Here is a 23,142-nt window from a genome sequence, read left to right on the forward strand (position 1 = left end):
CCTTAGGCCTCATCCCTCACCTTTCACCCTCTGTACTGGCTGGTTTTGTGTGTCAATGTGACACAAGCTAGAGTTATCAAAGAGGAGGGAACCTCAGTTGAGGAAATGCCTCCATGAGATCCAGCTGTAAGACATTTTCTCAATTAGTGATCAATGGGGGAGGTCCCAGCCCATTGTAGGTGGTGCCATCCTGGGCTGCTGGTCCTGAATTCTATAAGAAAGCAGGCTGAGCAAGCCATGGTGGCAAGCCAGTAAGCAGCACTCCTTCATGGCCTCTGCATCAGCTCCTGTCTCCAGGATCCTGCCCTGCTTGAGTTCCCGTCCTGACTTCCTTCAGTGATGAACAGCAATATGGAAGTGTAAGACAAACCCTTTCTTTGCTTTTTGGTTCTGGTGTTTCATCGAAGCATCAAAACCCTACAACAAGTTTGTACCAGGAGTGGGGTATTGCTGTGACAGACCTGACCATGTTTGGGGGAGGACTATGGAAGGACTTTGGAACTTTGGGCTAGAAAAGTCATTGTGTGGTGAGAGCTCAGTGGGAAGTTCTTGAGGAGCTTCAAAGATAAAAATGTTGAGAGCAATGCAGATGGAGGGCCTGCCTTATGAAGTTTTAGAGAGAAATTTAAAGACTCTTTGGTGTTTTGAAAGAAAAAGGACCCCAAAGGGAGTGGCACTATTAGGGGGTGTGGCCTTGTTGGAGGAAGTGTGTCACTGTGGAGGTGGGCTTTGAAGTCTCATATATGCTCAAGCCATGCCCAGTGAGACAGAGCATTTCCTGTCACCTGCAGGATTCTCCATTCTCAGTTCCTTCTCCAGCACCATGTCTGCCTTCATGCCACCATGTCCCACCATGATGATAATGGACTAAACCTCTGAAACTGTAAGCCATCCAATTAAATGTTTTCCTTTGTGAAAGTTTCGGTAATCATGGTGTCTCTTCAAAGCAATAGAAACCCTAAAACAGAAGTTGGTGCTAGGGACTGGGGTATTGCTCTGACAGGCCTTACTGAGGTTTTGTTTGAAGGGATATGGACCTTGGGACTGTGGTTTAAAAAAGCAGCTGAACACTTGAACTTAATGGGCCATCCCAGTAGGAGCATGGAAGACAGTGGTGCTGAGGGTGATTTGAGCTGTGGGTGCCTGGATCAAGAGGTTTCAAGAGGAGAAGAATGTTAGTATGTGGCCCAGAGACCAGTCTTGTGATATTTTGGTGAAGAAATTGCCCTTGTTTGAAGAGTCTGCCTGAGGCTAACGTGAAGAGATTTGGATTAATTCCGTTGGCAAAGAAAATCTTAAAACAACCTAGTATAGACTCTGTGGTGTGGTTATTGGTGTTCATACTTACAAAGACTTATAATGAAAGGTGCAAGCTGAACAAGGAAAAATACAAAATATACAGATTGAGGAGAAAAGGGGCATCAGGAACTGGAATGAAGCTACATTCTGTGTTCGAGGAGATAAACAGATTAAGAAATGAAATAAACGGAGTGGTGACCTCAGGGCAAGATCCCACCCAACCAAGTTGCCCACTTGTGAAAGGGAATTAAAGAAAATCTTAAAGCATAGTGTGGTGGTGCACGCCTTTAATCCCGGCACTCAGAAGGCAGAGGCAGGCAGATCTCTGAGTTTGAGGCCAGCCTGATTTACAGATCCAGTTTCAGCATAGCCAAGCTTAGGCAGTGAAGGAAACCATCAAAACCAGAAAGCTAGTGAAGATGTAATTGAATGAGGGGGCCATGTTCCAACCCCCACCCCCACAAGTAGCATAACTTGGCAGCTTCAGCCATGTGGTTCTGGAGGTAAGTATAGAAGAAGTGGGTTATGAAATTTGCATTAGAGACTAAGGAAAGCTAATGAGGCCAGGTATGTGCCAGGAGTGTCCCTGCATGGAGGCCTAGAGAGACTATTGTATTAAGCTATGAAGTCTGAATTGCCTTGGAGACCCCAAGATTTTTGAGATATCAGAGCTGGGGGATACCTGCCAAGGAGAGCTGCTAACAGGGAGTGGAACCAGCCCAAGAGAGCTTTGTAGTCAACAAAGCTAAAAGGAGTTGGAGATCTGAAGAGCATTTTGACATCAGTCATAGAGATGCAGACTTTGGAGTTTGCCCAGATGGTTTTTGGTCTTGCTTTGGTCCAGTATTTCCTCACTATGCTCCCTTCCTTATGTTTGGGAATGGTAATGTATATCCTGTGCCATTATATGTTGGAAGTATGTGGTCTGCTTTTTGATTGTGATTTTACTAGGGATTACAGTTACTTTACTAGAGATTACATGAGTCTTAGAAGAGAGTTTAAATACATTTGAGATGGTTATACAAGACTATGGGGACTTCAGACTGCATTTTTGCATTATGATATGGCTACAAGCCTTTGGAAGCCAGGGAGTGGAAAGTGGCAGCTTGAAAGAAAATTGCCCCCAAAGGGAGTGACACTGGTAAGGGGTGGGGCCTTGTTGGAGAAAGTATGTCACTGTGGAGGTAGGCTTTGAGGTCTCATATATGCTCAAGCCATGCCCAGTGAGACAGACCACTTCCTGTTGCCTGTAGGGTCAAGATGTAACTCCCTCTCCAGCACCATGTCTGCCTGTATGCCACCATAATGGACTAAACCTTTGAAACTGTAAACCACCCAATTGAATGTTTTCCTTTGAGTTGCTGTGGTCATGGTGTCTCTTCACAGCAACAGAAACCTATGGTAGTTTAAATGTAATTGGCCCCTATAAGGTCATAGGGAGTGGCACTATTAGGAGGTGTGGCTTTGTTGGGAGTGGGCATGGCCTTATTAAAGGAACAGTGTCACTGGGGTGGTGGGATTTGAGGTTTCCTATGCTCAGAATCCTGCTCAGTGTTTCAGTTGACTTCCGGTTGCCTGCAAGATGTAGGTCTCTCAGCTACTGCTCCTACACCATATATCTACCAGCGTACTGCCAAACTGCCTGCCATGATAGTCGACTGAACCTCTGAACTGTAAGCCACCACCTCAATTAAATATTTTCCTTTGAAAGAGCTGCCATGGTCATGGTGTCTCTTCACAGCAACAGAAACCCTAACTAAGACAGACTGTCAAGGCTATTTGCTATTTTGAATTGAGACTGTCATTCTGATCAGCTGGAGGTGTAGTCAGCCATAACTAAGTAGGGACCAGCACCACTGAAGTGAAACCTTTGCATTACTGAGACAATTGATGCTGGTTAGCTGGAGCTAAGAAATTAGCAGTGATTAAGAGACCAGAGTCGAGTGGTTGTGGCACACACTTTTAATCCCAGCACTCACCTTTAATCCCAGCACTCCAGAGGCAAAGGCAGGTGAATCTCTGAGTTCCGGGACAGCCTGAAGCCTGGTCTACAGAGTGAGTTCCAGGACAGCCAGGGATACAGAGAAACCATCTCGAAAAAACCAACACACACACACACACACACACACACACACACACACACACACACACACCAACCAACCAACCAACTGAAGAGACTAGCATCACTAGTAAAATCTTCTGGAAACATTTCCTGAAGGCACAGAAAAGCCGTGTCCCAGAGGTGGCCATGGTTGTACCTGTTGGTAGTTGGACTTGCAGGCATGAAGGGGTCATGGAGTGCAGCTGAGGCTTGGCACTGACAGGCCGCTGGTGAAGGTGCAGCCTCACCAGCCGTTGAAGGCCCAGGACTGAAGGGATCATGCAGAGAAGCTGAAGTTTAGCACCATGAGGAGAGCCTGTGAGAGGCTATTGGTGAAAGTGCAGCCCAGTTGCAGTGAGGGACTCCAGCATTTTGGAGATGCCAGTGCCATGGGACGACTACCTACAGCAGCAGCAGTGGAGTGGAGCCATCCAGGGCCTAGAAGTCTGCTGTGTGTGCCTTAGAGGTTGGAGCTGGAGAAGTCACCCAAGCCCTCTGGAGGAGTCCAGATGATTATGAGTGGAACCCAGACACTGGATGGTTGGAATTTGGTTTTGCTTTGATTTGATTGTGCCCTGACTTTTTTTTTCCCTCTTTAAGTAGGAAAGTATTTTACTGGAGCCCTCAGTTGAGAGACTTTGAATTTTAAGATTGGTTTTTTAAAGGGACTGAAATTTTAATGTATTTGAATTTGTAAAGACGGTGCGACTTTTAAAGTTATTTATGTTCTCAATGTGAGATCTTGGGGAAGAATAAGAAAGGAAGGGTTGTGGCTTAATGATGTGTTTGTGTGTCAAGTTGACAAGGGGTCAGTTGTACTGTCTGGCTTTGTGTCAACTTGAAACAAGTGAGGAAGGAGCCTCAGTTGGAGAAATGCCTCCATGAGATCCAGCTGTAAGGCACTCTCTCAATTAATGATCAGTGGGGGAGAGCCCAGTCCATTATGAGTGGAGCCATCCCTGGGCTGCTGGTCCTCAGTTCTATAAGAAAGCAGGCTGAGCAAGCCATGGGAAGCAAGCCAGGAAGCAGCTTCCTTCCATGGCCTCTGCATCAGCTCCTGCCTCCAGGATCCTGTCCTGTTTGAGTTCCTGTCCTGACTTCCTTCAATAATGAACAGCAATGTGGAAGTGTAAGTCAAATAAACCCTTTTCTCCCCAACTTGCTTTTGGTCAGTGTTTTACCATAGCAATAGAACCCTAAGACCCTTCTTTCACCTTCTGATGAGCTCCAGCAGGAAGTGAAGAAACCAGTTAATGTTTATAGATCATGAGTAGGCAAGTGAACCCTCAGCACACTGCTGTGGGAAGATTCCAGAATGTCAAATCCTAACTTGAGGAAGCAGGTTCAGAGTAGCACCTGAGCTGAAACAGGAACCAGACCAGGGGAGTGTGAAACCCAAGCCCAGAACTTGTGTCTTTCCCAGCATCCCTGGACCCAGAGTTCTGAGTGTGCCTGGGCCCATCTGGGTCTGTCCAGGTGACTCCTTTCCAACCCCAGGGAGGCTTCTGAACACAGAATCCAATTGGCTGCAAAAGTCCAGCCATTTAATAAGAGCTCCCCACCCTTATTCCATGACAGCATCGTGAGAAGTGTGGGCACAGCTGTGTAGGAGACTGTGGGAAGCCAAGCAAAATGAGGCTACCAGTCAGATTCCTGGAGTAAGAACTGGGCTGGGTAGAGGCCTCTTTGTCCAGACACTGGCATGAACTTCATAGGAGGCTAGGGCCGGCCACACACCCCCACAAGCATGAGGGTGCCGGGCTGGTGCACGAGTGTGTGGCATGCATTCCACTGGCTTGCTTCTGCCATGTCCCTCCCAGTGAGGGCCAGCCGGAGCTCACACAGGCCTTGTCCTCTTGGCCTTTTTCTCAGACCTCACAGCGTCATCATGGGCTTTCCTTTTCTCTGCCAGCTTGCTGGCCTGTGAGAAGGAGGAGGAACTCAGGACAGGATCGAGAGGGAGCAGGGAGGGATGTCTTCCCTGACTGGGGCTATCCGTTACTAGTGGAGCTTCTAGAAAAGCTAACAAGCAAATACCCAAAGACCCTGACTCACACCTCAGGGTGAAAGAGCAGAACCCCACTGTTGCCCAGATAACTCAATTCACGGTCTCAAATCTCCAGCTTGGGGAATCTAGGCCGACTCTTCCACCAGCTCCCCTGAGGAAAAGGCAATACCACTCCAACCTTTCCTGGGAGCTGGCAGAGAGGGCACAGGGAGGAGACTCCTTCCTGGGCCGGGTCTGCTGTTTCCTGAGCATGACCATCAGCAGGGAACAGGTCACACTGTACAATGTCATGACCTGAGAGACTACCATGCTGTTATTTAAGAGGAACCTGGTGGGGTCCCCCCAAGGCAAGGCTGCCAGCCACTCTGGAGGCCTCAGTGCACAACTGCTTTGTTGTGTTTTGTTTTTTCTGCCCCTGCCACCCCTGCTGAGATCAAATCCCGGGACTTGTGAGTGCTAAGCAATGCTCAAGCTCAAGTGAATACCCCCGTCAACACACGGAACAAGCACCCAGGAGCTTCAGAAAGACTTCCCGAGTCTGCTGGGCTAGTCCCATGCTCAGGACAGCTATGGGTAGGCATGGGGGTGGTGAGGACTCTAGCACGAGAGAGGGAGGCCTGGGTTTCTATTCCCAGCTGTGTAAATCCAAACCAAACCAACAACACTCCAAAGAAAACAGGCCTGGCCAAATGGACCGGGGGAGCTCGACCATGCAGATGTGTGGAGGCCTCATCAGAGCAGGAACTTACCTCGCGGATTTTGCGCCGTTTGCCAAACATGATCTTTTGGTAGAGGTACTTCTCTCGCTTTTTCATCATCATGATGGCCAGGCGCTTGGCCTCGCTTTCTTCCTCCTGGGCCAGCCGCTGCTTGTCCTCCAGTTTCACAGTGCCGGCCACCACCTGGGGCTTCTGGGGAAACAAGGCAGCTGCATGTGCACTTGGCCTTCTGGGTAACGGGTGCCTCCCAGTCAGGGCTTTGTGCAGTGCTTCCCTACCTTCCCTTCCAGCCTTTGCTGCTCCAAGGCCGACAGGTGCGCCTCCTCCTCCTTCTCTGAATCTGCTTCCACATCTTCCTCCTCCTCCTCCTCCTCCTCGTTGTCCCCCGCAACATCACCATCACCTTCATCGTCATCATGGTCCTCCTCCTCCTCCTCCTCCTCCTCCTCCTCCTCCTCCTCCTCCTCTTTCAAGTCTCCTACAGAGAGCAGGTGACTTGGCATTCCAAAGGCAGCTCAAGGATGCTCCCCCGATGGCCCCAGCTGAGCTGCCTTCAAAGACAACTCTCCGGCCTCTCCTGAACACCCTGCTACCCATGCGAACACTGACCACCCCGGGCCATTCTGCTCAGCTGCTCCAAAGGTCAGCACAGACTAACACTACAAATGCTGGAAGGGCTTCCTGCTCCAGCTGGCCTCTCCTCTGGAGCCTGCCAGCTCTGGAGCCAAGGGACAGAGCCAGCTTGGGCAAAGGGGCCAGGGCCCCCAGGAGCCTGTCCACACTGCTCCCCATCCTTGCCCAGCTCACCTGGGTCTTCTCCCCGCTGCAGAGCCAGTAGCTTCAGCTTCTCAGGGGGAATGTAATCTCCTTCCTTCTCAGACACGAAGGGTGAAAGGTGTGGGGGCAGCTGCACCCCAGGGAAGTACTCCGCCACAGGGAGGAGGAGGCGGGCATTCACACAGTCAAACACCCACTGGGGCTGGATGTAGTACCTGGTGCAGAGCAGCCAGCAGACAGGTCACAAAGGAACAACCAGAGGGACCACTGCACCACCAGGGCTGGAACCCCCTCCCAAAGGGCTCACAAGGGCTTTCAGAGTCTACCTGCCAATGACGGGGGTTTGCTGCCCAGGCCGGTCAACAATCTGGTGGGTGATGCCCGAGTCTGTGATGTCATAGGTGGCTCCAATGCACAAAGACTTGTCCCAGGATACATCCCCACCAAAACTCCTACAGGTACAGGGAAGACCCGTAAGCCTTTTAGGCATGAACTGCCTGCCCTGGAAACTTCTCTGGACCTACTCCCCACAAACCCACCCTTCTAGGAAGTGCTCACCCCAGAGCCTCCTGTTTGGTGTAACACCTGCAGTCCTGGTCCAGTAAGGACTTAGCTAGGCAGAATAGCAGCTCTCCCCTCTGTCTGCCTGAATGCTCTGCACACACTGCTTTGTGAGGAGTGGAGACACCCTCATCAGGCCTCTAGGCTAGGATGGAGACTGGAATACTGTACAGCCAGAACTATGGGCTGGCTACAGGCCTGCCCACCTGATGATGAAGGACAGTGCTTCACGGGGCACCTCTCGGTTCAGGAAGAACTTCAGGCCTTCGAAGAGTCTCTTGTGTCTCTCCTGTGCCTCCAGCTCTTTCCTGCGCCCTTCCTCCTGCTCTGTCACCTCCTGCAGGGAAGGGGCCAAGCTTCATACCACCAGGCCATCCAGCTCCACCGAGAGGAAGGGACTGGCAGCTTCCTTCTAGATCCCAGATTCCAGGTGATGGTCCCGCCCCGAATCCTGCCCCATCCCGTGCATTCCTGGAAGGCAGCACAGTGCTCACTCACCCCATCAGTAGGAAACTCATCGGCCTCAGCCTCCTCTATAGTAGGCACCACCACTCGGGCCAGGCTGGCACTGAGAGCTGCTAGTTTCTGTAGGCGGGAAGCAGAGCTGCAAGGTGGCCTGCTTGCAGGTGGGGAACCTCACCTGGGTGTGGGGTAGGGTGGGGAGCAAAAACAGCTCCAGGCCACATCTGGGTCTGGGCTCTAAGGGTAAGTCATAAACCACCCACCTAGCCAAATCACCTACTATTCACGGGACAGAATGACGTAGGGCCAGTGCCCCTCAAAGCCCCTCTCACCTCCATAGAGCTCTCAGAGCCCAGGGCATATGTGTCCTCGCTGATCTTTGTTTCTGCTTGGGCTTGACCTTCAAGCTGGGAAGAAGAAAGAGGACACCTACAGCCCCTTGCCTCAGAGTGAGGATAGGAAGGCTAGATCCAAGCTGGGAGAGAAGGTGCCAGGGCTCTACCTTGGGTGGGTAGTGGAGGTTGAGAGACTGGTAGAGGCGGAAGTTGACAAAGCCCAGGAGAGTGGTATAGAACTCAGTGAAGGTGGCCATGACCCTGTAGTCCACATCTGTTGGATGCTGGGGGTATAAGGAGACATATCAGCACTGTTAGCACAGGGGTGGAAGTAGGTGTTATGACCACAAACCCACAGGCATCTTAAGCACAAGGGGGGCTCTGAACAGAGGCCCCAAAGGCTACGGGTACATGGAGACCAGTGCCAGGTTCCCATGTGGTAAAGGGGAGCCAGGATAAAGACAAGGGGAACCGGTCCAAGGTGCTCCATGGCAGCCGACTCCACCTCTTCCTGGACCTCTCCCACTCCTCCCTCAGTTATCAGTGGGACCTAGACAGAGCACACACCTTGTCTACCACCCAACCCAGTATGTGCCTAAGATCTACTTCAGGGCCACTGTGAGCACTGAGGCAGCCCTCCCAGAGCCCAGCAAGGCCTGTGTGTAGCTCACGGTCCATAGCCCAGAAGAGGTGACGACATCTACTGACCAAGGTGCCTTGGGAAGCCAGGTGTGGCTAGATGTAGCAGGTGAACAGGACTTAGTCCAGCCACATCCTGGAGAAGTGTGATGAGGCTCAGAGTTTAGCATTTCTATCTCAGAGCCAGCCTAGGGCCCAGGAGTAGGCTGAAGCAGAGGCAGACCACCTTTCCAAGCTGCCATCCAGCTGGCGGAAGTGCATGGCTTACCTCTGTCATTACCATAATCTGGACCAAATTTGGAGCTGATCTACAAACTGGACCAAAGTGTCTCAACTCTGGAATGGTCGCACCCTCTAAAGTCAGAGACCCACCCAAGGGCCCCACCAAGCCCTGCTAACCACTGGGAAACATTTCTAAGAAATGTCAAAGTTGATAATGATCACGACATCCCCTCAGCCTGGGACCCCCATAACTCTGAATTAGCTCTCCATCTTGCTACCAGACAGGCTTTTTTCTGGTAGGCACTTGAGCACAGACTTCATCTCCCACAGTACTGAGCAGGGCAGATACACTCTGCCCTCACCACTGCTATTACCCCAAGTCCCACTGCTGTATGCTCAGCACTGGCTGCCCAGGGCAGGGGCACATGAGGGTCCTTGTCACAACTACCCTTTGCTGAGAGGAAGCAGTTGGCAGCAAGCTGGGAGGAAGGAGGCATGGGCAGCTCTGCCCTTCCCCCAGGGCCAGCTGTGTGGAGGCTGGCCCTCACAGGGCTCTATTCAGCACCCCAAGGACACACAAAGAGCAGTCTGAGAAGCACGGGGGTTCGACACCAGAGGGAAGGAAAGACAGAGAGAGCCAAAGAGGTTAGGCAGGAAGGAGGAGGAGGAGCAGGGAAGGAAGGACCATGCACCATGGCTCCCCAAGCATGCCTCAAGGAACTGGAAAAGGGACTGCTGAGCTCCAAGGCCACCTCTTGTCCACAGACAGAAGCCCCATTACCGGTACACCACAGACATGGCAGGTTCTAGCCTCGGGCACCCCCTGCAGCCCAAGGAGCACAGAACCTCAGCTCACTCTGACAGCTGTTCTCTATGCAAGGTACCAATTCCTGCGTAATGAACAAGCAGGAAGGGAGATCAAGTACAGCCCACAGACAGACAATTCGGAGGGCAAGCCCAGCTAGGGCTGACCTTCTGCAGGACTGGGAGCTAACAAGGCTTCCATGGAAAGCAAACCCAAACTCCTCTTAGCAGGGCCCTGGAACAACCCCAAGCTCTTCAAGAGAAGTCAGTAAAAGTCAGTGCCATGTGCCAAGTGCCTCTCTCCCGTGCTCCCTCCCCTGGAGTCGCCCTCTGTTCCAGGCTACGGGGAGGATGGAGCAGAGAGGAGACAGGAGTGAAGCAGTTTTGTTGTGGTATGCCAATGGCAGAGTGGGAACAGGGACCCTAGTGGGTCTGAGCTATTGATCCAGGTGGTAACTGTACAAAACACTGGGCACACACAGCGCCCAGAGCTGTCCGCACTGCCCATTCAACCACGTCCCTTAAAAGACTTCTTTTCCCTCAAGTCCTCATGGCAAGGCTGAGAAGATGGGAACGCGTTATTTACTGATGCAGAAAGGTGAAGGAACATGTTCAAGATCACCTAGCATAGTGGTTCTTAACCCGTGAGTCACCTAAGACCATCTGCACATCAGATACTTACATTGTGATTCATAACAGTAGCAAAATGACAGTTATGAAGTAGCGACAAATAAGTCTATGGTTGGGGGTCACCACAACACAAGGAACTGTATTAAGGGGTTGCAGCATTAGGATGATTGAGAACCAGCACTCTAGCAGAAGTGCTGGAGGCAGGCAAGCTTAGGAAGGAATTAGCCTATGGGTCTGAGTGTACACACGACACTTGAGAATTCTGTGCCTGATCCAGCACTATTGACCGACTGGGTTGTAAAGCACATGCCCTACCCTTCCCCTCACCCCCACCTCTGCACACCAGCCAAGAATCAGGAACCCAGCAAGGGCTGACTCCAAAGATACCACCTGACCCACACCCAACCAGCACAAGGCACCCCCAAAAGGCACACTTACATCATGGGAGAAAGCATAGGGTGCAATCCATACGATGGGCTGCCCCAGCACCTCAGCCTGATAGTAAATGCCTTTGATGGACAGGAAGACCTGGAGGAATGGTAGGGGACAAGAGTATGAAAACCAAGGGGTGATAGGGTGACAGGAGAGGACCAGGGATCCCCAGGAGAGCCTTAGCTCACTTTGCGCAGGGCTCGGGCAGCAATGACGTAGTGCAGGAACTCTACAGTAAGCCGGCGACACAGCTGGATGGTCTGCACATGGCACTTGCCGGTCCGTGGGAAGGTGGAGAAGAGGAAGCACATTGACAGGGCATCATCAAGATCCCTTAGAGCATCGATAAATGTGGGGTACCTGTAAGGTGGTGAGGGCAGCACTTGTGAGCCCATTCTGTCTCTACCCACTTTGCCTCTCCCCAGTAGCTACCCCAGAGGCCCTGACACCCAAGCCAGGCACTGCCACAGCTACTTCCTGACCTGGTGGCAGCAACAACTTCCCCAGAGTTGGTGCACGCACCTGGAAACAGTCCTACAGCCACTGAAGAACCAGGATGTCCCAGTGAACTCTGATGACCTCAAGACACCTTACAGAAGCCTCAACTACTTGTTACCTTGTTGTGAATGAGGGGACACCAAGCTGGTGGCTCCCTGACTCTCTTTGAAAGTGGAATCTTCAAAGGCCCACGATGAAAAAGGGAAAACTGGGAAGCTGGCCTACTGGGCCAGGAAGACGAGTGGGGCTGCTTCCCCAGCCGCCTCTGCGCCTGGGCTTGCCTACAGGTCACCTGAGTGGGTCTCGTCTTCCTATTTCTCACCATCCAGATCCGTGTAACTGACAGAACCACTGTGAAATGTTGGCACTAGGACTCTGTCCAGTTAGAGTGAGAACTTATTTCCGGGAACCCCACAGTAAAGGAGGGAGAAGACAAAGTGTCACTTGGGAAGAGCTGTCACTGCTTTGATAGTTTACACACAGGGGGACAGAAGTGTGGGACAGAGACACTGAACCACAAGTCTTGACACCTGGACTCTAGCCCATTCTGAGCTGTGACCCTAACCGGGTCAGTAGACCTTCTCTAGCTCCAGCTTCATCTAGAAAATGACACTGCTGAACAAAATTTGCTGACTTAAAATAGGGTACCTTTAATCAGATATAGTGGTACATACCTGTAATCCTCGCACTTGGGAGGTGGGGGCAGGAGGATCATGAGTTACAGGTCTTCTACAGATCTACCCTATCTCACAATCAAACTAGAATCAACCAAACCAAGCCACCAATCAATCTACCTCTTGTGGCTCTAAACACACCCTGAGTATAGATCAACCTACAGGGCTTCCAGTCCCCTCCTCAAGCCAGGCTGCCCTAGAGTTGTAGCATCTGAACCACATTCCAGGAAGCTTCATTTGAGGAAAAGGGTCTGCCAGGAGCAGTGACACACATCTTTAATCCCAGCATCTGGGAGGCAGAAGGAGGATGATCTCTGGGAGTTTGAGGCTAGCCTGGTCTACCTAGTGAATTCTAGGACAGTCAGAGCTATAGGTGTCAAAAAACCATAAAAAATCTGGGTGGTGGTGGCATATGCCTTTAATCCTAGCACCCAGGAGGCAGAGGGAGGCGGATCTCTGTGAGTTGCTAGTCTCTGTGGCCAGCCTGGTCTACATAGCAAGTTCTGGGACAGCCAGGGATACACAGAGAAACCTGTCTCGAAAAAACACAAAACGAAACAAAAAAACAAAAACAAAAAAAGAAGAGGGTAGAGCAGTGGTGGCGCACGCCTTTAACCCCAGCACTCAGGAAGAGAGGCAGGTGGATTTCTAGGCCAGCTTGGTCTAGGGAGAGTTCTAGGACAGCCAGAGCTACCCAGAGAAATCCTGTCTTGAAAAACAAAAAGGGTGATGATGATCTACCATGTCATAAAGGGCTCTGAAGGGCACAGGACTACAAATGGTCAAGGTCCCAGGCCTGTTTTACTGCAACTGAGTTGAGAGATCTGCCAGGTCTTCAAAACCAGGCTAAGATGAAGGGAAGACCTAGCAGGGACCCAGCAGGTGAAGGGACAGCTGTCTAGGTTCCTGAGGCAGAGGCAAGAACCTCCCTCAGCCTGCTTGGTGCCTCAGTTTCCTAACTTTCTACTTTGTAGAACAAGTATACGTCTCTTTTGGACTTCTTGGTTTTCCCTAAGCTTTGGCTCTGGTTGAGGAGACCAGATGCTATTTGCTTTGTCCATGAATCCAGGTGCTTGGTTTTCTTTTTATTTTCCCACCTTGTCTATATAATAGCTGTGTCACAGATAGGACAGTTGCTACCAAAATGTTTGGTAGTGATGTGTACTTGATCAGAGTTGTCCCTGTCCTCTGGCCACCCAGCTCACGATACCAACTGTTATCTCCCAGGCCAAGGCCTTCCATATCCCAGGAAAGAAGCCATGCCCCATCATTCTGGAACTGGGCATGCCTAGGCCATCATTCCATAGAATGGAGATACTAGCCTAGGGGTTCTACACTTGATCAGTTCCAGGCCCAAGTGTTCTGTGTTGTAGGAACTATTATGAACACTGAAGAATATTTAGTAGCAATGCTGGCTTCTATCCAGCAGATAACAAACACATTCCATCCAGACTGTGGAAACTACAAGGGTCTTCAGGCATTTGCCAAATTCTCCTGAAGAGGCAAGAATCACTGAATAGCCAGCAAAGGGGAGGAACTTTCTGAGAAGGTTGAATGAGGAACAGTCAAGACCAGAAGTATGTCTGTAGTGTGGGAACTCGTGGCTCGGGCTCTTCTACCATGGGGACTTTGAACTTTCTCCTGTCTCGCTCATAATGTGCATTCCTGGCTGGCTGAAACAGGTCATTTTCCAGAGGTATCTCTGGGAATGTAATCAATGTAATCAATGTAACCCTAGCACACACCCCAGTTCTCTACACACTGCCTTACAACCTTTCCTGTACCCAGTGCACCTTAGAATCAAGACACTGATCTGCTAGCTTGGTTTCTGGTCTACCTCCTCTAAAAGGACATGCAGTCTGTCAGTCAAGTCTTGGTCTTGTCCCCATTGTATCTCCAGCACTAGGACAACACTCAGCAGCAACTGCATCATTGAGGAATGTTGACTTACCGCTCCTTGACAATGTGGTCAAGCTTGTAGCTGGGTTTATTGTCCTTCAGGCGCTCCACAGCATTCCACTCGCTCTTGCCATAGGCTTTGCGGAGCTTCCGAACAAACACCTGGAAGGAGGGAGCAATGATGCTCTGGCAAGGGCTTACGAGCATCTCCTCCATGGAGAGGGGATACACAGGACAGGGTCTCTCAAGGTCTTCTGAAACTGCTAACAGCTATTTGTCTGGGCCATCAGGCCCCTCAGCCCAAGATTTGCCAAATAGCCAATTCCATGGAGCCTCAGACCCATGACCATGACCAGAGGTGGCCCAGGGCCCCTCTGATGATGCATGGATGTGCTGACACCACGTTCTACCTAGGAAGAGAAGGCACAGCTGTTCTGCACTGAGGCAGACCATGGCTGGAAGGGCTTTTGGCAGTACCCAAAACCACTTGTTCACATCTGTGGAAACGGGACACACAGAAAAACAAACAAACAAACAAAAAAAAAAAACCCAACTGAGATAAACTATAAAGTCACATCTTCCAAACCAACAGATGTTTTTCCTCCCAAGAGTTGTTCAAACCCAGTCCCAGGGCTCCTCAGAAACCTAAAAAGTATGTGGAATTAAAAACAGCAGGTCTTGGACACATTTCCCACTGCTTGCCCACTTGTAGCACTGCTTGATGTAGCTGCAAAACCCAGTCCCAGCTGCTGCCCAGTCTTCTGCTGGCCACCAGGTGGCGCCCACTCATCAGAGAACCCTGTTTCCAGCCAGAGGGGCCAAGAGGCAGCAGTTTAATTGCAATTAGTCTACTTTCCACTCTCTGCACATAGTGAAATAGGTTTCTGCTGTCCCTGTGGCATTCAAGCATTAATGTTTCTCTATATATGGAACTGAATCCCAGGAGCCCTGGGAGCAATCCCACAAAGAGCTAGACTAGGAGGGCTTGGGAGCACAAAAGGTACCAAAAAGCCCTGAAATGGTACCATTTTTGCTTTGGGGGCAAAAAATAATAATCTGGGGAGGAGGGCAGGATTGGCTAACAATTATATGCAGGTCCTGTGCAAATGATTTGTAGGCAGGCAATCTCACTGAGCCCTGGAGACATCCTTTTGGGGTAGGATGACCTCCCCTCTCCCCCCAAGGACTGGCCCTCCAAGTGGATCAGCAACTTGTCTAGGGTCAGTAAGTTACAAAGCTACAAACACAAGACTCCAGGCCTCACCTTGTACTCTCGGAACTTGTTGACGATGGGCTCATGGAGGAGGAATTTAATATCTTTGATAAGGTAAAATGTTCGGGCTGCTGTGGAACCCTTGTTCACTTTCTTCTTATGCTTGGGCTCATGGGGATAAATGCCTTTCAGGATGCACAGCCGCCTGGAAGATAAGCCACCTATTAAACTAGCAAAGGGGAAAACACTGGCCACAGCTGCACCTAGAAAGCAAGAGTGACCAGGAAGCATGGGAGTCTGTGCTTAGGGACCTCTCAAGTGAGTGAGTCTGACGGTCACAAGTTCCTCAACACGCAGTGCAAGCAGACTGTCCCAGGCACTTCAGTGGAAGCAGACAGGACACTGACAAAGGTTGGCAGGCACCTAAACCAGGAAATGCCATACCGAGAAGTCAACATTTCAAACATATAGAAGGCAGAGGGGTTGACCATTCTAAGAAGAGAGACGGCCAAGCATGGTGATTCAGCTCACTTATTCTCCTGGCACCCAGGAGGCTGAGGCAGGAGGAGCAGAAGTTTGAGGCTAGTCGGGACTATGGGAGTGAGTTTGTCTCAAACAAACAAGTAGAAAAAACAGGCTTGGGGAAACAGCTCAGTGGCAGAGTGCTTGAGTAGCATGTGTGAGGCCCTTGGTTCAAGGCCCAGTTCTACAGGAAACAAACAAAAACCCAAGCAAACAACCAAAAAATTCTGTCGAAAACAACAACAAAAGCCTGTAACCACCCCACCCCACCCCCCAACCGAACACACACAGAGAGGGGAGGTTGCAGAGGTCAGGATTAGCCTGATGGAAGGACCCACAGACTGCAGAGACATCTGGACTTGACTCAACAAGGAGAGTCCCCAGCTAAAGGACTCAGGAAGGACTCTGTAGGACTCTGTCAGAAGGGAGAAGGTAAAGTGCAAACATCCAGCAGCCCAACCTGAAGAGCCAGTTCTCAGACCACATCTGGCAAAGCACAGCTCACTAGCAAAGCGAGATGAGGAAGAGGAGGAATATTACAGGAGGGCTAGGATGGCTCAAGTACCCAGGCTCCCAGACGACCCCAGTCTGCTCCTCTCCAACCTCACCTGAAATCAGGCAGGCTCAGCTGTAGCTTCTTCCGGGCTTTGTTTCGGGTGATGTAATTGGTGGCAGAGCCTCGTTCATACTTAGGGAGGAAAACAAACAATTCTGTTAGTGATACTGCAGTGAGTGACATCCAACTGGGAAAGTGAATTCTACAACAGCTAACTGGGCAGGTGGCATATCTCCGGGATGGGGACTGCTGTAGGGGGTGAGATGACCTGCCCAAAGGAGCTCCGCATGATGCTGGGGTCTTCAAGTACTGAGCACCAGCTCGACATCCTGTCTAATATAGTTAGTGAACCTACAATTTAAGCCTGTGGGATAAGTGCCATCAGAGTGCCCATTTTTCAGCTAAGAAACAAGCTCAGTGCAACAGCCCATTCAAGCTACACACCTTAAAAGCTGCAGTTGGGTCTCCAAAGCCAGGCCTGAGTCCAGAACCCGGATGCCTAACTAATCCTGTGTTAATAATCTTATTTGTCCCTTTTTAATCCCCTCATCACCATTAGCCTTTTCATATGGACCCACAAGCAGCTATTCATACTTTCCTCCCCACAGCCGAACAAAATGTTAATACTACAGACTTAGAGAGTATAGTATGTTCCTTGGGAGGTAGACGAAGTCTACTGTAACATTTGAGGTATCCCCTAGCCATTTTTTTTTTCTTCAATCAGGGGTGATATTACTCTGACTGAAAATGCTTGTCCTGAACCACACACCATTCCCCAGTCCCCCCATCACACTCCCGCCAACCCCTTTCATTCACCAGACAGCAACTATGTTCAAAGCATTAAGCTAGATGCTATGAGGATGAGAAAGACAAGAGGCAAGTTGTCTTGTCCAATCATCTGGATGTCTGTGCTGTTAAGACGCGGCCCCTCATTCACATCATTTTAGAGAGAAGCGGCATCCTATGCCAAACAGCCTGAAACACTAAGCACCTGTGTCTACTCTAAATAAGATTTTCCTCTGTAGTGAGACAGCAGGATCTTCTGAACCCAGGTCCAGCTCTAAAGAGTCAGAGCCCCCTCAACTACCTATGTTATAAACAACCCACAGCCACAAAACACGCTTCGCACCCTTTCCTGTAGACATCCCCTGACTACTGGGAACAGGCCTAAGCTAAGTCTTGGGGGAGCCAAAGAAGAGCTTTACAGTTTTCATTACAAGTGTTTTCCACCAAGGCCAGTGGCTCGGCAGATAAAAGCACTTGTCACCAACCAATCCTGGTGGCCACATACAGTGGAAGGAGAGAACTGACTCCTGCAAGTTGTCCTCTGACTTCCATATGTGCCCTGTGCTTCTTGGGGGCACACACATACATACACACAAAGTTAAGTAAATGTAAAAAAAGGAAAGTGTTTCCCACTGAGCCAGCCATGGTGGTAAACTCCTATAATCCCAGTACTCAGAAAGTAGAACCAGGAGGAACATGAGTTTCAGGCCAGCCTGTGGTAGACAAGGAGACCCTGTCTCACCACTAACTCCAATGCTGAAAAGCAAAATGTTTCCCATTTTCCTGTGCCACGTGTATCTCTTGTTTTTTGTTTTGTTTTACGTGTATCTCTTGTTACTGTGCACTGCCATTTTAAACATGAAACCTAGTTCACATGGTGATTTAACTTTTTGAATTAGGGTGTATGTGTTGGACAGCACACTTTGCTAAACACCTTACAATGCATAAAGACAAGCCCTTCCCACAACAAATAATTTGGTCTCAAATGTCAAAATCGTTCTGGAACCCAGTATAAAGAGTGTAACAGCTTGCTGAGACATCTCCACCTGCAACTCAAAGGCAGGTTTCCCTTTTTTATTTTGAGACAAGGTCTCACTATGTTGGCTGGCCTAGAATTTACAATGTAGACCAGGCTAGCCTCAAACTCATGGAGATCTGCCTACCTCTGCCTCCAGAGTCAGGTTTTCCTTCTTATAATTTGTAGCTCCAAATGGCTAGCACTTACTGGATGATTAAGAGTGTGTTAAGGGCAGTGGTGGCGCACGCCTTTAATACCAGCACTCGAGAGGCAGAGGCAGGTAGATCTCTGTGAGTTCGAGGCCAGCCTGGGCTACAGAATGAGTTCCAGGAAAGGTGCAAAGCTACACAGAGAAACCCTGTCTCGAAAAACCAAAACCAAACAAACAAAAAAACACCCCCCACCCCCTAAAAAGTGTGTTAAAAACAAATTGGGATCCTTCTTCAGGGTCTAGCCTGAGAAATGGATGGAACTTAAATAAACAAATAAATAAAACACACGGAGTGAGGTAACCCAGACCCAGAAAGATGAACATCACATGTTCTCTCTCATCGGAGGCTCCTGGCCCCACACCTTCAGATGTGAGGACAGATCCCTGAGTAACTGCAGAAACCAGGAAAGTAAAAGGGCACCATCGGGGTGGTGTTGGCGGTGCACAACAGGGGGAATATCAGGGAACGAGTGATCAGATACAGGTAAACTGGACAAACAGGGAGGGGTTCTAATTCGGGGGCAGGAGATAGATACAGGAGTGAGGAGGGTAAAGTAACAGTAAGGAGGTCTGAAAAAGGGATCACACTATTAATTATCTGTTTACAAACAAACCAATAATACAGATTAAGCCTGTCTATAAATATACATCTATCATTTAAATGAAATTCTCTCATCTGGCCTGACAATGCTCCCTCCAAGAGTCAAAGACCACCTAACAAAAACCCCAACCCCAGGCATGGGAAGCCTCCTTTGGAGTTGTTAGTCAGTGTTGTTTAAGAGACTCCAAAACATTACAGGCTACTGCTGTTGCCCTTGGTTACTCACGTGAGATGGAACTAAGTTCTCATTGCTGAAAACACCACCCACTTCAGATGCAGGGATCCGAGGCCACTGAGCTGACACTGAGCTGAAACTGACCCAAAAACCTCTCCCTGAGGACTAGCTTTCATGGTACCAGAAGGAGCCATGCCAGCTTCCAAAAGAGGGAAGCAACCAACAATCCCATCCAGCTATGCTATCTGTGAACCATAACAATCATCATGGCATGATAACCTCAAGGGTACAGTAGTGGGCATGAATACCATGGCAGGAACCAACAGTTTTACAATTGAACCTAAGACCCTCTAACCTAGGGAAATCATGCCAACTACTCCGGGCTGGTAAAGTCACCGATCCTGACAGAGAAACTACAACTGCAACTTTCCTAAACCAGCATAATCCCTAACCACATTCTAAACACCCACAGGTAAGTGTAAGCCTCACCTCTCATCAAAGAAACTTCTTTCCAACAGAGACCATTACAGAAATCCACAACCAATCAAAATGCTGTTGTGGAGCTCAATCCCAATGGATACATTACAAAGCAAGTCCCACACCTAAGGCTCAGGGATCATTGTGGAAGAAGGTATGGAAAAGTTTCGAGAGCCAGAGGATCAGGGCGGTTGCTGAGATTGTGTCTCCTAGGAATGTCAGAAGCTATACCCGTAAGTCTCACCAACATGCCCAAATATGAGCTGAACAAGGACAACACACTTGCTAATGTGGATAGAAGAAAGCCCAAGAGACCTCAACCCTACACAACACACAACTAAGGAATGCTGTGAGTGGGAGAAATAGTCTTCCCCAGGGAAGAGATACCAGTTGGCTACCCAATACCAAATGGTCAGCCTCGAAAACATGCATGTACATACATATATGTATGTACCAACAATTAATAAAAAAAAGGGGGGGCATAAATTTGAAAGAGAGCCAGTGGGAGTATGTGGGAAGTTTGGAGGGAAAGAAAGGGAAGGGGGAAATAATGCAATTATATTATAGCCTCAAAAAATAACAACGAAACAAACTGGATCAGAAACTTGCAAGCCAGAGGAAAGACTTGAGCCCATCTCATCTTCCTTATTCCCATCCTGAAGTCATGCCCAGGTATTCTCCATCTCATCTTCCTTATCCCCATCCTGAAGTCATGCCCAGGCATTCTCCATCTCATCTTTCCTTATCCCCATCCTGAAGTCATGCCCAGGCATTCTCCATCTCATCTTCCTTATCCCCATCCTGAAGTCATGCCCAGGCATTCTCCATCAGAAGCAAGAATAGCTCAGGTCATCTTCTTTAGTTGTCTTCTCCACTCAGAAGCATCCTAAGCCTTACGAGACACAGGCGCTCAACATCACCTAGATGGCAGAGCGTTTATTCACTGTATCACAGCCACATTGATGTCTTTCTACAACCCTGCCCGCTGCCAGCCTTTCCTATCTACTGTCCTTGACCCTGCCCGCTGCCAGCCTTTTCTACCTACTGTCCTAGACGCTGCCCGATGCCAGCCTTTCCTACCTACTGTCCTTGACCCTGCCCGCTGCCAGCCTTTCCTACTTACTGGCCTCAACCCTGCACACTGCCAGCCTTTCCTACCTACTGTCCTAGACCCTGTACACTGCCAGCCTTTCCTACCTACCGGCCTTGGCATTTAGTGTCCACTGCAGTTTCCTTGCTAAGTACGTCTGAAGGAGAAAAGGAAAATAGCAAGCTTTCACATTATGATTAACAAGCTTACTTAGGAAACATAGGTTACATAGAAATAAGAAACTCTGTCTCTCGCCAGATGGTGGCGGCGCATGCCTTTAATCCCAGCATGCGGGAAGCAGGGGCAGGCAGGTCTCTGTGAGATCCAGCCTGGTCTATACAGCGAGTTCCAGGACAGCCAGGGCTACACAGAGAAACCCTGCTTGAAAAACCAAAAAATAAGTAAATAAATAAAAACACCAACCAACCAACCAACCAACCAACCAAAAACCCAAAACGAAACAAAACAAAAACTGTCTCTTTTCTGAGTCAACAGAGCTAAAACTGAACTACTGATTTGTGCTTTGGTAAACCTGCTCGCCCTTTCCCCGTGTTTCTGAAAAAGGTATACATCTGCTTTCCACCAATACCCACTCGGACAGCAAGTTCTGTTTGCTAAAGATAACTGTCTTAGCCAGAAACCTGCAATTTTCAGTTTCTGTAAACTTGCTTACCTCTGAGAAAAGTCTCCTTTGGTATAAGAAGAAAAAGACCACCCTAAGACAGTCACAAGACTGTGACAATGCCTAGCCCTATATATGAAAAAATTCTGCAGGAGCCTGGGCCTCTTTAAGCTACGGCTGGAGGTTACAGCTGCACACTGATTAAAGTCTCCTCTTTATCCGAGTGCCGAGAATTTCTCGGCGAGGAATGTTGAGGACCGCCCCGCTTCCCGCGCACTTCCACGCCCCACACCCATCTAAAGTGTTCCGACAGTCCAGATTTCCACTGAAATGCTATGTGAGAAGAGAACCTCCAAGACAACACTAATCGGATTAATTGTCTGCTGTTACCCTGCACTTTATTGCTCCTCGTTAGTTCCCTTAGAGCACTCTTAGCAATCCTTGCGGACTTTATCTGGTTATTTTTGTCCAACGGGAAAAGTGACTCCGGGAAAGCGGGGCCCACATGTGATTGCTTACTTCTCCATCCCCAGTACCTAGGACCAGGCTTGGCTCAACTGAAAAAGTCCTAAGTCTTAATGATGAACTCTACGTCCTGTGGATCACTCTCTGACTGTCGTCTGGCCGCTCTGCCCGTCTTCACAATTCCTTCCGAGAAAGCACATCACAGCTCCCCCCGGCTTCCAGGGGCCTGCGCGCACTTCTGCTCCGGCGGCCGTCTCTGACCTCTCGGTCCCCAGCGGCCAGGGAAAGCGACAAGTCCGAGGTCCTACCATCCCAGTAACCCACTCACCTTCTTCTTCTCCAGACCTCCCATAGCTCCACGTTGAGAAACCCCCGAAAGCCGCGCGGACAGGCAGAGCCACTTCCTCCCGCACGTGCCCTGCCTAGGACCCCGAAGGACCCCACGCCGCCAGCTCAGGGCTGCCCAAAAATGTGCCTGTGCGAGTGCAGAGAAAGTTGGACATTTGACCTCTTTATTTACGACCAAACTTTATAAAGCTCAATCACTGGGGTCGTTCTTTCTATACTTTTCTTATTTGCCAACCCGTATAGACGAGCTTTAAACCAGCGTGAAAACTTAGGCAGTTTTATAACCACCCTAAAGACGGTTGCTTGACAACGCGAGCCCCATTGCATTTCGGGATAGAGCACGGTAGAAAGCTGGGAGACCTCCCGGCGCTTTCGGGGTTGCAGAAGGAACCGCTTTCTTTTGGCAAGAGCGGGCTTGAATTGTCGTGGCAACGGTTGCTAGGCGTTGTAAAACCTGGCTGGCCAGGCTTTGCCTTGCTGGTCGTAGGTTCAGCTGCTCCTAGTTCGTTTGCTCATGTTAGGATAAAATAGCGCAAAGGCCTGCCTTTCACCTCACAGGGCGGAGAGATCTGAGGAACCACTTAAATTTGGGGGAATGTGTTAAAGCAGAAGCAGGCGGATCTCTATGAGTTCGAGGTTAGCCGGATCTACGTTGTGAGTTCCAGGACAGCGAGGGCTACATAATGTGACTTTATCTAAAAACAAAAACAAACAAAAAAGAAAGAAAAATAATGGAAGGCAGAACATGACGGTGGAAGCCTGTAATCCCAGCACACAGGAGTCTGAGGCTGGGAAATCACAAGTTCCAGACCAGCCTGGACTAGAGATACTGTCTCAAAACAACAAAACCAAGTAAAGGAAATAGAACGGCTAGAGAGATGACCAGTGGACAGAATTCCTCACATGCAAGCATAAGGACCTGCGTTCAGATTTGCAACACACACATAAAATTGTAGTGACAGCCCAGCAGTGGTGACACACACCTTGAATCCCAGCAC

At 49.7% G+C, this 23,142-nt stretch overlaps 1 protein-coding gene across 1 annotated transcript; it reads right to left on the minus strand.

The window, feature by feature from the left end:
* Positions 1-4,917: 4,917 nt before the first annotated feature.
* Positions 4,918-22,229, minus strand: Pes1 (pescadillo ribosomal biogenesis factor 1). Its single transcript, XM_059275603.1, has 15 exons — positions 22,125-22,229; positions 16,404-16,483; positions 15,325-15,478; positions 14,113-14,222; positions 11,178-11,349; positions 10,996-11,085; positions 8,430-8,546; positions 8,260-8,334; positions 7,964-8,050; positions 7,672-7,802; positions 7,231-7,356; positions 6,935-7,119; positions 6,406-6,605; positions 6,158-6,319; positions 4,918-5,321 (listed from the first exon to the last, which is right to left on the minus strand). The coding sequence occupies exons 1-15, from the start codon at positions 22,146-22,148 to the stop codon at positions 5,238-5,240; spliced, it is 1,797 nt and encodes a 598-aa protein (XP_059131586.1). The 5' UTR covers positions 22,149-22,229; the 3' UTR covers positions 4,918-5,237.
* Positions 22,230-23,142: the final 913 nt, after the last annotated feature.

Source organism: Peromyscus eremicus, chromosome 10 (assembly GCF_949786415.1).
Source record: "Peromyscus eremicus chromosome 10, PerEre_H2_v1, whole genome shotgun sequence".
NCBI classification, from domain to species: Eukaryota; Metazoa; Chordata; class Mammalia; order Rodentia; family Cricetidae; genus Peromyscus; species Peromyscus eremicus.